General features: G+C 46.4%; 5 protein-coding genes across 7 annotated transcripts; 4 read left to right on the plus strand and 1 right to left on the minus strand.

Moving 5' to 3' along the window:
- Positions 1 to 1,705: 1,705 nt before the first annotated feature.
- LOC131892824 (E3 ubiquitin-protein ligase COP1-like) lies at positions 1,706 to 4,296 on the plus strand. The gene has a single exon (XM_059242678.1). The coding sequence runs from the start codon at positions 2,346 to 2,348 to the stop codon at positions 4,245 to 4,247; it is 1,902 nt and encodes a 633-aa protein (XP_059098661.1). The 5' UTR covers positions 1,706 to 2,345; the 3' UTR covers positions 4,248 to 4,296.
- Positions 4,297 to 4,376: 80 nt separating this feature from the next.
- On the plus strand, positions 4,377 to 5,757 carry LOC131892825 (2-Hydroxyacid oxidase 1-like). The gene is made up of 3 exons (XM_059242679.1): positions 4,377 to 4,622; positions 4,687 to 4,963; positions 5,028 to 5,757. The coding sequence occupies exons 1-3, from the start codon at positions 4,471 to 4,473 to the stop codon at positions 5,715 to 5,717; spliced, it is 1,119 nt and encodes a 372-aa protein (XP_059098662.1). The 5' UTR covers positions 4,377 to 4,470; the 3' UTR covers positions 5,718 to 5,757.
- Positions 5,758 to 7,899: 2,142 nt separating this feature from the next.
- On the plus strand, positions 7,900 to 9,233 carry LOC131891620 (large ribosomal subunit protein uL4m-like). The gene is made up of 2 exons (XM_059241246.1): positions 7,900 to 8,744; positions 8,894 to 9,233. The coding sequence occupies exons 1-2, from the start codon at positions 7,993 to 7,995 to the stop codon at positions 9,168 to 9,170; spliced, it is 1,029 nt and encodes a 342-aa protein (XP_059097229.1). The 5' UTR covers positions 7,900 to 7,992; the 3' UTR covers positions 9,171 to 9,233.
- A 158-nt stretch (positions 9,234 to 9,391) lies between these two features.
- Positions 9,392 to 11,215, plus strand: LOC131891590 (actin-histidine N-methyltransferase-like). The gene is made up of 2 exons (XM_059241208.1): positions 9,392 to 10,387; positions 10,463 to 11,215. Exons 1-2 carry the CDS (start codon positions 9,731 to 9,733, stop codon positions 11,144 to 11,146), a joined length of 1,341 nt encoding a protein of 446 aa, XP_059097191.1. The 5' UTR covers positions 9,392 to 9,730; the 3' UTR covers positions 11,147 to 11,215.
- LOC131891600 (caspase-1-like) lies at positions 11,148 to 13,465 on the minus strand. Of its 3 annotated transcripts, none has more exons than XM_059241220.1 (3): positions 13,333 to 13,465; positions 11,949 to 13,129; positions 11,148 to 11,752 (listed from the first exon to the last, which is right to left on the minus strand). In XM_059241220.1, exons 2-3 carry the CDS (start codon positions 13,087 to 13,089, stop codon positions 11,601 to 11,603), a joined length of 1,293 nt encoding a protein of 430 aa, XP_059097203.1. In that variant the 5' UTR covers positions 13,090 to 13,129; positions 13,333 to 13,465; the 3' UTR covers positions 11,148 to 11,600. The 3 variants fall into 3 exon arrangements, with proteins under 3 accessions (XP_059097203.1, XP_059097210.1, XP_059097219.1); XM_059241236.1 differs by having other exon boundaries at positions 11,615 to 11,752; positions 11,899 to 13,129; XM_059241227.1 differs by lacking the exon at positions 13,333 to 13,465 and having other exon boundaries at positions 11,949 to 13,307.
- Positions 13,466 to 15,156: the final 1,691 nt, after the last annotated feature.

Here is a 15,156-nt window from a genome sequence, read left to right on the forward strand (position 1 = left end):
GCGAGGGCGTTGATCGAATATATCCTAATGTTTTCTCTGAGAGCCACAGCATCCTTGAAATCAGTCATCCTTGAAGCAGGAAGTTTGAATGTTTTCTTGATACGCACATGGCATTCTTATCATGTCAGTCATACAAAAATGGTCCATCTTGTGTATTCAAAGGTTAGCCTTTCCAAAACGGACACAGCCTGGTCACTGGGTTAGTCAAATAAATGGATTGGCATTTATCTGAATTGTAATCAGTTATTTATGGCGTGCCGATGAGGAGAACTTGCTATTTTGTTAAGCAAGTCAAAAAGTCAAAAGTTTTAGCTTGTGAAATCTAGCATGGACTGGACCTTCGAAGGTTAGTAGCCATAGTATATTGGAAGCGTATTCCCCTTCCAAATGTTCAAGACTTTTTGATGCATTTAATTACAATAATAGTGTCACATTTTATCAATCCAAACGGTCTTGTCAAGGGTGAGACAACCATAGAGGTGAGAGATATGAGATGGCAATCCAAGTGAGAAACCTGTCATCTATGTTCGTAATAATCCTACCAATTTGGTGTTGATTATCCTCTTGACCCAAAAACAGATCCCAAAAGCTAGGCTGTAAAGAGTGATTTATCAAAGGTTTTGTCCGTTGAGCTCCTAGAGTTGCGTCGATTATTGTCATCAATTGAAGCCTTTGTTGACTAGGTGACCAAACCCATCTTTTCTAAGCCTATCGCACCATGAGAATACCAAGTGTTCCATCACATTTTTGGTCTTGTTTGTTCTCTTGAAACGCCGGCGCTAATGCTAACAATAATCTCCCTTCACATCCCGATACCTATATGGATCACTTTCAACCACCATTTCTTGGATGGCACACCATAATCCCCATTCATAATTGAATAACTGGAACCCTGGTCGGGGGATTCCAGATTTGTTTGGGTGCTTGGATTCTAGAGTTTTTTTCTCGTACCAGATCTGTTTATCACCGCAAGATAACAATAAAATCACGCAACCTCAAACTGTCGGATTTTATGCGTTGACAGGGAACTTGCCCACCAGATCCATTGGTAATTTCCGTACGAGATCCATTGGTAAGTTGGCAAACAAAGCAAACAGAACTTGCATTCAACCAAGGGACAAAATACTTTAAATGGTTTGTAAAAGTGCCCACGAGGAATACGAAATTTTCTTCCTTGATTTCGCAATTTCCATATTTACTCTCAGGCGTCCCAGCACATTTTTAGCATATTTTTATTAAGTCATGGACTGAATGCGGACACGGACACGGATGGGGATGAAAATTATGTATTTCCAAAACCATTTACTTTATTCGAAAACTCTGTAAAAACTCTAATGATTTTGATGAATTTTGTCATATTTGGGACCAAAATCATGCTCAAGAGATGAGATCAAAGGCATGCACAGTAGTTACAATATGAAATTTTTATTTTTGACCTGCTCTCGATCACCTACATCAGCTTTTGATAGTGGTCCTTTGAAAAAAAAAAACAGTCTACAAATAAATGAGCTCAAGATATTTTTCTTTTGATTGAGGAGATCCAGGTTTCCTCTTTCATTTCTATAAATCGAAAATTGGCCCAGAGTTGCTCTGACCAAGAGCAGCCTGTATGATTGGAAAGGCATTCATAGTCCACTTTCCTAGAAGGCAATGGTTAATTAAATGTTGCGGCATTTTGAACTCAAATTAATTTTGGCGAAAATACTGAGGGTCGTGCGTGGCGTTTTCAAGTCAGATGTATAAACGACTAATACTTTAGTGAATCTAATCTAACGTATTCGGATTCGACGGGGCCAGTTGGAGAGGTGTCGATATTGTAAGTAGACACAAAGACTTTAAAAAAGTGACAACGAGGCTACAAATTGGAGGCTGCATAGTTGAAGTTGCGTGATTTTATTGTTTTTTCGCGCCCCTCGTCCGATCTGGTACGAGAAAAAAGACTCTAGAGCTAGTAGCGCTAGTGGGGTAGTGGGGTAGTGGCCCTCCTGTTGGTGGGATTGGTCTCAAAACCAGGTCAACTTTCGCCGCGTTCCATGACAGGTAATGGCCCTCCATGCATCGCCTTAGACTCCCGACCTCCTCCTGGCCACGTACAACCCCAGCCACTCGCCTCTATTCCTTGTCCAGCGAGAACGTGAATGTCTACCCTCGGAGGGCCCTCCATGCTGGACTAGGTATTCGCTGCTCCGGGGTGGCTGGTCAGTGTTGTTGCCCGCATGCCCGCACGAGAGGCGGTCCATCGGGTTAATACGATCCAATCGCATACCTTTGGATTTTGGATGGTGGAGTTAGTGTGTGTGTGTAACTGAGAAAGAGGGAGGTCTATTAGACGTAGATACGGTCCAATGGCGGACGACAAGCCGGCTCGAGGTCAGAAGCGACGAGGCCGGGAAGATGCCTCGGTGGCGCCCAACGAGGCTGCGGCCTCAGCCCGCAAGCTTTTGATGAGTAGCGGAGCCAGTCCGGGCAATTACCTCTGCCCCATTTGCTTCGAAGTGTTCAAAGAGGCCGTGGTGACGAAATGCGGCCACAGCTTCTGCCAGGACTGTCTGATCGAGACCCTCGAGCACACGTCGTCAAAGTGTCCCAAATGCTTTCAAGTCATCAATTCCGCCACGGAGGTCACGCCCAATTTCGCCTTGAACGCCTTGGCCGAGCAGGTGCTCAATTGGCAAAAGAGCGGCTTGGCCACCTTGCTCACCACCGCCGCCCAGAACCGAGCGGCCAATGGAGCGGGATCTACGCCCACCACCGGCTCGCCTTCGTCCTCGTCCTTGGCCTTGCTGCCCGTGCACGGGCTACCTCAATGCGTGGATTACTTGAACCACGCCAATTTGTCGGGCAAGGACATTGAGGAGCTCCAGACGTGGCTGGGTCAACAAGGCAAGGCCGTGGCTGAGCGCGAGGTCACGTCCAAGGTGATCCTGCTCAAAGAGTTTCTCGAGTTGTTGAAGAAAGAGAAGCACGAAGCCCTCACCAAAGCCCAGCGAGATTTGGACATGGTGGCCCAAGATTTGGAGAGCACGCTAGCCCAAGCCCAGTCGTTGGGCGTGGATCCCCAGGCGTGGACGGACTCCTCGATCCGGCGTGAATCACCCTCCTCGGCTCAATTGTTGAGCATGCACCAGCACTATCCCAACCTCGTGGATTGTTACTTCGAGACGCGTCGTTGTAAGTCCCGTGAACCCTTGGCCGATGCTCGCCGCTCCACCTCACCAGTCGGTTTGGACCAGTTCTCTACCTCGTTATCCAAGTTCACCAAGTACTCGGGGATTCGGGTGATGGCCAACCTGAATTACACGAGCGATATATATAGCAACGCCAGCATCGTGTCCTCCATCGAGTTCGACAAGGACGCTGAATTCTTTGCCATTGCGGGCGTGACCAAGCGAATCAAGGTGTACGACTACAATGACGTCATTCGCGACATGGTGGACATTCATTACCCGCGGACCGAGATGGTCAGCCATTCCAAGATCAGTTGCGTCTCTTGGAACTCGTTCCACAAGAACCAGCTTCTGTCCTCGGACTACGATGGGACCGTGATTCTTTGGGACGCTCGGACTACCCAAAAAATCAAGGCCTACATGGAACACGAGAAACGCTGCTGGAGTGTGGACTTCAACGCCGTGGACACGAAACTGTTTGCTTCGGCGTCGGACGATGCTCGAGTGAAACTGTGGTCAACCTCGGTGAACCATTCCATTGCCAGCTTAGAGGCCAAAGCCAACGTGTGTTCAGTCAAATTCAATCCCACCAGTTGTTTTCACTTGGCCTTTGGCTCGGCCGATCACTGTGTCAATTACTACGACCTTCGAAACCTCAAATCTCCTCTTGTGATATTTCATGGCCACCGCAAGGCCGTCTCGTACGTCCGATTCTTGAGTGCCAATGAACTTCTGAGTGCTTCTACGGACAGTCAAATGAAACTGTGGAATGTGGACTCGAACAACTGCATCCAATCATATCAAGGTCACATCAACGAAAAGAACTTTGTCGGCCTCACCAGTAACGAGGATTACTTTGCCTGCGGATCGGAGAACAACTCGTTCTTCCTCTTCTACAAGGGCCTCTCGAAGCCTCTGTTCTCGTTCAAGTTTGATGCCGCCCGGACTTTATTCGGTCGAAACGACCAATTTGTGGACGAATCCAACGAGTTTGTCTCGGCCTTATGTTGGCGAAACGGCTCGGACAACATCATTGGCGCCAATAGTCAAGGATGTGTGAAGATTTTTGAACTGAACTGAACTGCAAACATTCAAGCCAAAATAAAACAATCCTGAATACCTCCTCATACATTGTGTAGCATCACGCATCTTAATCTTAACAACCCCATTGATGGCCTCGTATGAATCGACCAGAACCAGTTTGGAGTATGCATAATAGGTACCAGAGAGATGCTTGGAGAGATAAGAGCGAAGGATGGCGTATAATTCGATCATTCGGTAAGAGGTGCTCGTCACCATCAACATGGAGTCTAAGCCCTCGAAGCCTTCAATGACGTGCTTGGCGGACTTCGAGGATCATGCCTACCAAATCCTGCCGCGAAACGCCTTGGATTACTATCGAAGTGGTGCGGATCACATGCAAACGCTCAAGGACAATCGACGAGCTTATCAAAGGTTCGGGAATCCAAATGACCCATTGAATTGAAATGTCTCTCACGTCCATTCTGAACCGAGGTAGGTATCGCATTTCCCCGAAGATGTTAGTGGACGTATCGAAAAGAGATCTTTCCACTCGGATCATGGGCAAACGAGTGGAGTTTCCCATCGGAATCGCGCCTACCGCCATGCAAAGAATGGCTCATCCCGATGGGGAGTGCGCCTCAGCGAGAGCCGCCCAAGAGCTGGGGACCATTTTTATCATGAGCACATTGTCCACGAGTTCAATCGAAGAGGTGGCACAAGCGGCTCCTCAAGCCACCAAATGGTTCCAGCTCTACATCTACAAAGACCGAGAAGTACTTAGAGCAGCACTTAGTGTTGTGAGGACATTTTTCCTACTTACGTTCGGGTTTCTTATAGGTGACTAAGAAGTTGGTCTTGCGGGCCGAAAAGGCGGGTTTCAAGGCCTTGGTTTTGACCGTGGACGCGCCTTACTTTGGGCGCCGCTTGGCCGATGTTCGCAACCAGTTTGAATTGCCGTCTCATCTTCGGATGGCAAATTTTGTCGGCTTAGGGGATTTGGAAACCAAGGCCGGACAAAGCGGCGGCGGCTCCGGCATCAATAATTATGTGGCCTCGCTGTTCGATCAAAGTCTGTCTTGGCAAGACGTAGCTTGGCTGAAATCCTTTTCGCAATTGCCCATCATACTCAAGGGCATTTTACGAGCCGATGACGCGCTCACGGGGATTCAATATGGCGCTTCAGCCATCATCGTCTCCAATCACGGAGCCCGTCAATTGGACGGAGTCTTGGCCACCATCGATGTGTTGAGCTCGATTAAGGAGGCTGTGGGTGATCGATGTGAGTTGTATTTGGACGGAGGCGTCACTCAGGGCACGGATGTGCTCAAAGCTTTGGCCTTGGGCGCGAAAATGGTGTTCTTGGGACGACCCGTGATCTGGGGTTTGGCTCATAGCGGTCAATCCGGAGTGGAACAAACCTTGCGGCTCATCAAAGGCGAGCTCGATTCTGCCATGGCCTTGTCCGGTTGCACCACGTTGAAGTCCGTCTATCAGGACTTGGTCATTTGCCCCAAGTCATTGATGTAATTTGAACATTAATGATAAAGTATAAATTGAGCAAATCGTGCTTTTTTTCTCTTTTTGCGCTATCACGAGAGATGGAGTTTATGTCTTTTTGCTTGAAAACTAAATCCTTCGTATTTGGGTTTGTATTTCGTCCTCAGTGCTGGATTACGAAAGCAAAGCACGTGGGTTAAAATGCCTTGTCAAGTTGCAACTAAAAAACTTAAAAAATCATTTTTAGCTCAGATTGAAAACCTACATGGATGAAACAAAGGTAAATACTTTTTTAAACCCGTCAATGGAAATGAGGAGCACACATTTGATTAGAAATTACGATACGGTCTAACAATCGTCAATGGGATCTAAATGATTAGATGGTTATACTATTTGATCGATTCTAGTTTTCTAGTTCGAAAATGTCCAACTTATATTCTAGATCCAATGAGATACCCCGACGTGGTTTCGTGAGCATTTATTATGAATTGCGACTAGGTAAAATATTCACTTTTTCAACAATAAGTGCCCTCACATTCCTCCAAATTAAAGCTAAAATGTCGTTTCACATGGTTACAAGAGGTAAATTGTAAGATGAACTCATGACTATTTCTGAACTATATTCTCAAAAACATTTATTTCAGAAATGTTTTAAATAATATTACAACCCCTTTTGAGTCATTTTGAACGTCCACTAGAAGGAAAAGAATAATGTATTTTGTTTAGTTTATGGTAGATTACATATTATCTGTCTGAGCATTTTAGTTGAGATTTAAAGGCGCAATTAATCCCATTTAACTCAGTAATGGTATGATAGATCCTAATGTTATTTACATTGAGGTGATAACTAAGTACGTGTTAATGTTGCTCTAACTTCTTTTGACAAGGTCTTTGAAAATTTTAGCTTCAAACACATCTCCTTGCATTTAAGTTTTTAATGTGAGCCATAATCACATAAAGCAATGAAGTTAAATGCATGTGTGACTGAAAATGTCAAGATGTGCTCGGGTATGGGTGATTCTTTAGAGATTTGATATGGTATTTTAAGCACTGTACGTTTGAAAACTAGAGCCACATCATCTGAGCTTTTGCAATAGTTAAATTATTTTCATATTGTCCTAAATTGCGTTGCAGAATCAAAATAATAATCATTCATGACTTGCTTTTGCATGGTTTAAAGTGGCATATCTAAAAAAATAGGAATGCTTTTAAATGGTCAGGAACAAAGGGTCAAACAGCTAAGAAACATTGCAATGTTTCTTATCGGAACATTGAAGAAACCTGTGATAGAAAAAGATGCTTCATTGCTTTGATAAGCCTGGATTGTGGCGGGCTAAAAAACATATCAATCCTTTACAGTCACTACAATTGACCCTAAAACCTGGTTAAGGATTAATATCATGAAAACTTTTAAATATTTGTACTAAAAGCTCCCTTTCATAACTCCTTTGAATACTGTATAGTTGCAATTTTCTCATTTTGTCCCAATACAGGAGCTCTCCCATTGACACATTGTTGCTGCTTGCCTTAGTTGGCAAAAGCTCAAGCTTTTCCTGAAAATGCAACAATAGCCCCAATACTTTACACTAAAAAGAGCAATTATAAAAGTACTTGCTTTTTAACCCAGGTTTAACCACGGAAACAAGCTCAAGGAAAATTTGAAAAATTGGTTGTACGTTGTCTTTTACGTGTCTATTTTGCATTGCAACAGGCTCATGTCTGCATGAGCATTTCAAAGTATGGGCTCTTCAAGCGATCACATTAGTTGTCCTCCGTCTTTCTTACCAGTAAAGTGATGTCTCCTCTGAAAGATCAACTTTTATTGTTACCGGAAATTATTTGTTTGTTTCTATTCAGCTTGGTTAGATTTGTTTGAAAGTTGGTTTTATAGCCCCCTTACGCTACACGAAATATATTTTACGTTCTGCACGTCAGAAGGCGCTTTGTCACTCAGGCTCTACCAAATACAAGGCCGATTGGGCCAACTTCTTTTTATTGAATTATAATGCGTTTGTGTTGTTTTTGGCTAATTGTATTAAAATCTTATTTATAATTAGTGTCCCGGGTCACATAATGTCCGGAATAGAAATTACGTTCAAGGCCAGGCAAGAGCAGTTTATTTAGCAATCTACCATGCCTCTACCCGTTTTCGTTGGGCCGTGTGACGTTACAAATAAGGGTTTGTCTGTTTCCTTGAGTATCACGTACATGAAAGCATGACTGACTGACTGACTGACTGACATAAACAAGACGGGAATCACTCCTGAAGGAAGAGGAGAGCCACTCACTCACTCAGATAATCATCATGTTCCAAATATGTCGGCGGGCGTGTCAGACCCCAAGGAATGTCCTCAGACTACTGGCAGTCCCTCGCTACGCCTCTTTCAAAGCGCCGGATGCCGCCGCGTCCAACGAGACGGTAGTCTCGGATTTGGATCAGATCCCCGCCGAACCAGGCACGGCCGCCAGTTCCGAGCGGCCGTCTCGCCGTTTCGTGTTCCACGACGAGGACCTGGACAACGAATCCTCCCGCATCCGACCCCCGGTGCCACCTTCGCGTGAGACCATCTTCCGCCAGTACCCGCCTGAGTCGCTCGCCGGCGTGACCCGCTATGCTTGGCTCGAGACCCTGGATGCGTCTGAACCGCGCACGGACCGCTTGTTGGCCTTACATCCCGAGATTTGGGCGGCTCGTCCCCGATTGGACAACCTCTTCCACAATGTGGAATGGCAACTCTGGTACAAGGACGTGTGGTACACCCACGAGCGCAATCCCAAGCAAATGCCGCCGGGCATTGGTCGGCCGTGGCCGCAGAAAGGCACGGGTCGGGCTCGCCATCGGACCATCCGCTCGCCGTTGTGGGTGGACGGGGGTCGGTGTCACGGGGCGCAGAATCCCCGCTCCCATTTCTACATGTTGCCCTACATGAACCGCTTGAACGGCTTGATTCACGCGCTCTCCGTCAAATTCGCCCAGGATGACGTGCACATCGTACGCGATCTCCACATCCCCAGTCCCGACCCCGAATATATCGAGGACTTCATCGAGAATCAAGGGTAGGTCAGCTAGATCAGGGTCCTGCGGGCCTGCCATCGATAATCGGTCGGTCGGTCGGGATCTGGTCGGGTTTCATGTGCATGGGCCACCCAGCCCTTTGGGTGGGCGTGGCCGAAGCTGACTAATGAATGCTTACTCCCACTTGCAGTTGGTCCTTGTCCACGTTGTTTGTGGACACGGACGATATCATGCCGGCCAATATCACGGCCGCGACGGAGAAGATCAATCATTTCAATCTGATGCCCGTGTACGGCTTGAACGTGCATTCCATGTTCTACCACAGCACGTTGGTCTTGACCGAGTCCGCCCTGAATACCATCGAGTCCAAGCTCTTGTTCGGTCTGCATCGCACCGATCGGACCGATGTCGCCATCAACAGCATGCGGACGCCGCGACCGCCCAAATTCGATTATCGAACCTATTAAAAATGCTAACCCCCCCACCCTCTAGGCCCTGGTCCGAATTGAATAAATTGAACCCCAACCCAACGCCATGCATAGTATCTGAGCTAGCTAGCCCCATCTCCATGGAGATCCTGGGGGCCCTATGGCCCCTTGGCCCCTGGCCTCCGTGATGATCCCCAGGCTGAATAGCCCAGCGGCGCCACCGGCACCCTGTTGAAGGCAAGCCTAATAACACAGGGCCAAAAGTACGAGAAAAAAGAGAGAGAATCCAAGTCGTTCAAAGACAGTAGTCAGACATAGAGAAACACGCACATGTGTCTCGTTCATATGAACTAAGCTCTTCGTTGGTAGCCTCACAAGCTCACACGCCCGCCCCGATTCCTCCCTGGGACCATAACGGAACGAACTATTCTGGACGAAAACTTGCCGTTTACCCTTGCGAGCCAGGATCCCAGAAGAAAGTCCACCACCGGACGGACCGGATATTTTGCTCGATTTACATTGACCCCATCCTTCCTGGACTCACTTCTCATCTCTCGCCTTTTAGTTTGGAATTTTCTTGTAGCTCAGACACTTTGAATATGGGGAAACGAGGGCAGAAGCACACGAAGAAGGCGGCCACCGGGGGCCCGCCCTCCGACCCTTTGGACATCTTGGGTTCGCTCATTCGGCCCATTGCGCCCAACAAACGCCACGAACTGAATCAATTGGTGGATAAGCTCTTCGAATTGGCCTCGAATTTCGGACACGATGCCGTCACGCCCAAGCAGTTGTGGGAGGAACACCTCAAGATCCGGGCCCTGGGCCTGCGAGCCACCCGCGATATCGCCCAGAGCGAGCTGGTCATCGCCATCCCCAGGAAAGTGATCATGTCCGTGGACACGGCTCGCCAATCCGAGATGGGTCGACTCATTGAGAAGGACGCCATGCTTCAGACCATGAACAATGTCACTTTGGCCCTGCATCTGTTGTTGGAAAAGACCTCACCCGCCTCGTTCTGGGAGCCCTACATCAACACCCTGCCGCCCAGCTATCACACGGTACTTTATTATACCGAGGAAGAGTTCAACGCCCTGAAAGGCTCGCCCGCCTATCTGGACGCCTTGAAGCAGTACAAGTTTGTAGCTCGACAGTACGCCTACTTCTACAAGAAGTTCCAATCCACCATGCTCAAGGATTACTTCACTTTTGATGAATACCGCTGGGCGGTGTCCACGGTCATGACCCGGCAAAACCAAGTGAGTGTGAAGCCACCCGTAGAAAAGGTTTTGTAGAGTGACGTGACGAATAGTTTAAAAATCCTTTCTGTTCAGATTCCATCCGGCGAAGATCCGCAAAAGGTGGTCAATGCGTTGGTTCCGTTTTGGGACATGGCCAATCACGAGAATGGGACCATCTCGACCGATTTCGATACTGAAGGGGATGTCGTGAAGTGCATGGCGTTTCGAAACTTCAAATCGGGCGAGCCTTTCCGCATTTTCTACGGAGAGCGCAACAATCACGACCTGTTGGTTCACAATGGGTTCGTGTTTCCGGACAATCGATTCAACTCCCTCCAAATCCGCTTGGGAATCAGCAAGAACGATCCCTTGGCCCAAGACAAGTACGATATGTTGTCCCGACTCGTGATCTCGCCCCAGGGACAATTTGTGATCGGAAAAGACGCAGACCAGCCTTTCGATCAACTCCTGCTGGCCTTCTTAAGGGTCATGTGCCTTCAAAGCCAGGATGAAATTGACCTCTGGTCCCACGAGGACAAAATCAGGGACCTTTTGAATCCCGAGGCAGATCCCGACCTCGATAACAAAGTGTTCCAATACATGAAAACGAGATGTGACTTGTTGCTGAAGAGCTATCCGACTAGCCTCGAAGAGGACGAAAAAGCTTTACAGAACGTGGATTTGCCCGCCACTCTAAAGTCGTGTGTCATTCTCCGGCAGGGTGAAAAAATGGTTTTGAAAAATGCCATTGCGTATTGTGCGCAAAAACTTCAATAACTTAACCGCAACTCTTTATTAATCAGTGTGGGTGCTACTAATAAAAGTACATAATCCTTGTAATCTTAAGTGGCGTTTAGGCCTTGCACTTGTATTTCATATTTTATAGTGGGAACGAGCACCTTGGTTGGCCCCGTTGTATTGAGAATGTTATATATGGTATCGGTCATGGATTCATTCGTGTAAAAAGATTATCTGAATTCTTAATAATGCAATGCTAGAAAAGCGTAAGCAAGGCAGACTTGAGTGCCAGGCCTGGATAAGATGAAGCAATGTAGAGAATGCTCATTTCATAGGGACATGACCTTAAGTAACGTGAGAATCACAAGCAGGTGTCAAGAGACCTTGAGACGTCTAATCACAATCGGAAGAATATTCTGGGTAACTTTTCATGGGTAACTAACATTCGATGTTCGTTCGTTCGTTGTCAGGCGCGAAAGACATTGAGCAAAACTTAACTTAACTGACAATTTTTGTCTTTTGGACTTTTCTTCGTTTTTTTAGGAGTTGAGGCCACATTGGACGGTGAGGAGTCGCCAATGGCTACCACGATGCCCACGGGCTCGCCAGGGACGGCAAGTGATGTTGGATGAGTTGGCAAGCAACCTGCAAGACAGACAGGGTTAGGCATTTGCACACGTAAACTCATTCGCTTTTGGGCTCAGTGGCAATCATTTTTTTCTTCAAACATCTTTCTCCTCCCTGCAGTTCAGTATTTGATTTTAAGTTTTCTCGAAAAAACAAAACCCTACCATTACTACTTGTGATGTTAATCAAGAGTGTCCGAGTAGAATTGCCTAACCGTTTAGTTGGTAGTCCCTGTTGGGCCCTCGCTGTTTGAGGTAGAGCTCCCGGATTAGCGTGTCTTGGACGAGAGGGATTTGTCGTTTCCGATCCAGTTCGTCGTGACCAGGTACATTCGATTCCTTGTAGAGAGACACGAATCGTTTCACCTTAATGAGAATCGAATGAATGTTATCCATATCCGAGCTCTGATCCAGGGCGTGGCAGAGAGCTTGAATGAACCAGCTTCCGCTTTTGCTCCGAAACGAGTAATGTCCATGGTAGGCCGCTTGGAATATCAACAGATCTGAGTGGTGTGGAATGCGGTAATTGCTTGAGCTAGATCCGTCCGTGGACGTGTGTCGGGATCGAACCCGGACCTCTACCCCCGGATCGGTTTGCTTGCCTTGGCAGGCTTGGACGAAGATCAATTTGGGCTTGCTCTTGAGGGCCGGGCAATTGCTGGGCAAGAGCTCATTGATGATGGACTTGTCCAATCGATAGGGTTTATCATGGGAATGGAGCACGCCATTGTCCTCTCCGTGGGTGAGGATGAAGATGACCAAACAAGCCAACTCGGGTTGATCCGGAGCTTGGAGCTTCTGGATGACCCGCTCGATTTGGAACAACTTGAGATCGTCGTAGATCTGTACGTCGAATCCCAACTTATCAAAGGTTTGCAAAATGCTCTGACAATCTTGCTCGGTGCCTCGCCGATCTGACAGATCATATAAGAAGCGCTCTTGATTGAAAACAATAGCCAAGCGTTTGCCCTCGGAGATATCGTATTGCGGGCTATCTTTGAGGGTGAGGGTCGTGAAGTCCATGGCCACCTCTTGCACCTTCTCCTGGGTCAGATGTTGAAGATAACCAAGGATGTTGGTGCCCTTCGCATCCGTCGCATCCTCTTCTTCCTCCTCATCCTCGGGTCCTCTCTTCTCATGATGGTCCTCCTCATTCTCGGGCGTGGTGGTAGGATTGGAAGCGCTTTCCGTGGGCGATGACACACTCGGCGAGTCCAAGGACGGGTCCGACGACGGGCTTTTGACCATAAATCCATTCGAGCCGTGATCCCCATGGGTATTGGGTGGCACGTCAGACGACCGAGCGGAGGCCATGGCTATAGTGGATACGTTCGTGGGTCCATCGACCGCGTCCATGATGGAGATTGTAATCGATATCGCAGCGGAATGATTGCAGCTAAAAAATGAGCAGTGGGGAGATGGAAATGACGAGCCAAATGAGGAGAAATGAACGAACAAACACCGGGAAACAAGGGGCTTTGTTGGTGGCTTAGGTTAGGTTGATGGGTTAGAAGGGGTGGTGGTCAATGTCCCAAGCCCACGAAAGAAGGGAGGAAGCAAGGGCTAAAGGCTGGTCGCCTTCAACAACTGCCTACTTACTTGCTTGTTGTACTTCGACGATCTGTGACGACACCGACAGTGAATTGAAGTTAGTCAAGTTGTCGTCTGTCTGTCTGTCTATCTCTAGGGCATAGAAAACCATAACTAGAATGCTTAAGTTCAACAGGAGCTGTACCGCATGAGCATGTTTTCAGGTCAGCTGACGCTGGTGGAAATGGCACAAAATATTTCGGTAAATCTCGCTTCAGGCAAGTTGAATTATTATCATGAAACGTTTGTTATTCCTCTTTAGTCTTAATTTCTTTTGAATCTTACAAATATACAGGTAGAAAGAGTGGTAGAATAATAAAAAACATGCTTTTTAGGGCATAATACACGTAACATGTCAAAAAAAGATTTGGACATTAGTAGAGCAAATCATGTACTCTATTGATTGCCCTTGTTTAGCATCGCATCTCGAAAATCTCGAAAGTGTAACAAAATGTATCCGAAATTGCAACGCAATGATGAGGCATTTGGAATTTCGTTTTAATCTCCCAACAATGTGCTTGAATGTGGGCGACATGATTGCGCCTATACGTAAACAAGGTAATTCCGACACCTCTGGATGTCAGCCTGAACCCAGGCTTGTTCCATGCGTTTCAATTAAGTGTTTCCACCACATGGATGAAAACTTTAACTTGAGCCCCATTTTAACCTCTTCAAAATTTCGTTCTTAAAAATGTGGTCAGGCAACTCACTCAAACCCGTTTTATGAAGCGTGCTGGACGAGAGCAATTGCTTGACAACGAGTCTTATTAGGGGTTTCTACTCTGAATTTGGACGAGCCGTCAACGATTCAAATTTGCACCACAGTTGTCCTAAGTAGCTTGACTACGAATGAAACATTTTTTCCACCAGCGACAGCTGAGACGAAAACATGCGATCGCAGCGCCCTTGATCGATCTATATATGAAGTTATCTATGCTCTAGGGTTTGTCTGCTTCATCTATGGTCTGCTTCTTCGGAAAACAACAAACAACACCTGCCTCGAATGAACAGCGTGGCCAAAAACAAATTAACACGCTAGGCTAACCAATTTCAGAATCAATGAATTCCTCTAGCTCTGATTGTTCTGTTTTCAAACAAATTTCATTGCTTTTGTAACGACAGATTTGACGCCCTCATCTAGGGCAAACTTTGCTTTTTGATCTAGCCTTCAAAACAAGTTGTTAATGTCAAAGACTAGATTATACACAGTGAGATCATAAAATTGGAACTGCAGATGCAAAGGTAAGCTAATTTAATGAAGAAATTTAATTTCCTTTTCCTGAGGTTCATTTAATGCCATTGGAGCTTTAGATCCAGGAGTACCGGATGAAATATTGAAAAATGTGCTTGATCTTCACTTGATTTGATGTATGATCCATCGACGAATTGGAATGGGCAGATCTGTCTAGCCCTTGAATACAAACTTTTTTTACTAAATAAACCATTTGTTCAAGAACCAATGTTATGATGCAATAATATTATAACAATAACCTTTATTTTGAGGATACTTTTGCCGTACTTGATAATTCAATAGTTTTGATATGTTTCACCGTGGTTTAAGAACATAGATTGGAATACGTGTCTCAAGTTCTAGGGTTTTCCATTCTATGGAATAGAATAAAAGGGTTTTCCGTAATCGGTTAAACATAGCAACTATTCATATGTGTGTGACTCTCCTAATGCTGCACTAATATCTGATAAAGATGAGGTTGATTGCTAAAATAAAGTAACACATAAACGGTTCAAAGAGACAAACAATGCAACAGCCTGAACACAGGCAAACAAGTCAAAGACATCCAGCAATTTTGCTATACCTTTTTCTGACTAACTTCT

The sequence above is a fragment of the Tigriopus californicus genome, chromosome 2 (assembly GCF_007210705.1).
Source record: "Tigriopus californicus strain San Diego chromosome 2, Tcal_SD_v2.1, whole genome shotgun sequence".
Classification (NCBI taxonomy): domain Eukaryota; kingdom Metazoa; phylum Arthropoda; class Copepoda; order Harpacticoida; family Harpacticidae; genus Tigriopus; species Tigriopus californicus.

Excerpts from the sequence above, each read along its gene's own strand:
- LOC131891620 (XM_059241246.1), top strand. The coding sequence starts at position 7,993 with ATGTTCCAAATATGTCGGCGGGCGTGTCAGACCCCAAGGAATGTCCTC. Across the intron at positions 8,745-8,893 it reads GACTTCATCGAGAATCAAGG|TTGGTCCTTGTCCACGTTGT; the intron begins GTAGGTCAGCTA and ends TCCCACTTGCAG.
- LOC131892824 (XM_059242678.1), top strand. The coding sequence starts at position 2,346 with ATGGCGGACGACAAGCCGGCTCGAGGTCAGAAGCGACGAGGCCGGGAA.
- LOC131892825 (XM_059242679.1), top strand. The coding sequence starts at position 4,471 with ATGGAGTCTAAGCCCTCGAAGCCTTCAATGACGTGCTTGGCGGACTTC. Across the intron at positions 4,623-4,686 it reads AATCGACGAGCTTATCAAAG|GTATCGCATTTCCCCGAAGA; the intron begins GTTCGGGAATCC and ends GAACCGAGGTAG. Across the intron at positions 4,964-5,027 it reads ACATCTACAAAGACCGAGAA|GTGACTAAGAAGTTGGTCTT; the intron begins GTACTTAGAGCA and ends GGTTTCTTATAG.
- LOC131891600 (XM_059241220.1), bottom strand. The coding sequence starts at position 13,089 with ATGGACGCGGTCGATGGACCCACGAACGTATCCACTATAGCCATGGCC. Across the intron at positions 11,753-11,948 it reads CAGGGACTACCAACTAAACG|GTTGCTTGCCAACTCATCCA; the intron begins GTTAGGCAATTC and ends TCTGTCTTGCAG.
- LOC131891590 (XM_059241208.1), top strand. The coding sequence starts at position 9,731 with ATGGGGAAACGAGGGCAGAAGCACACGAAGAAGGCGGCCACCGGGGGC. Across the intron at positions 10,388-10,462 it reads TCATGACCCGGCAAAACCAA|ATTCCATCCGGCGAAGATCC; the intron begins GTGAGTGTGAAG and ends CTTTCTGTTCAG.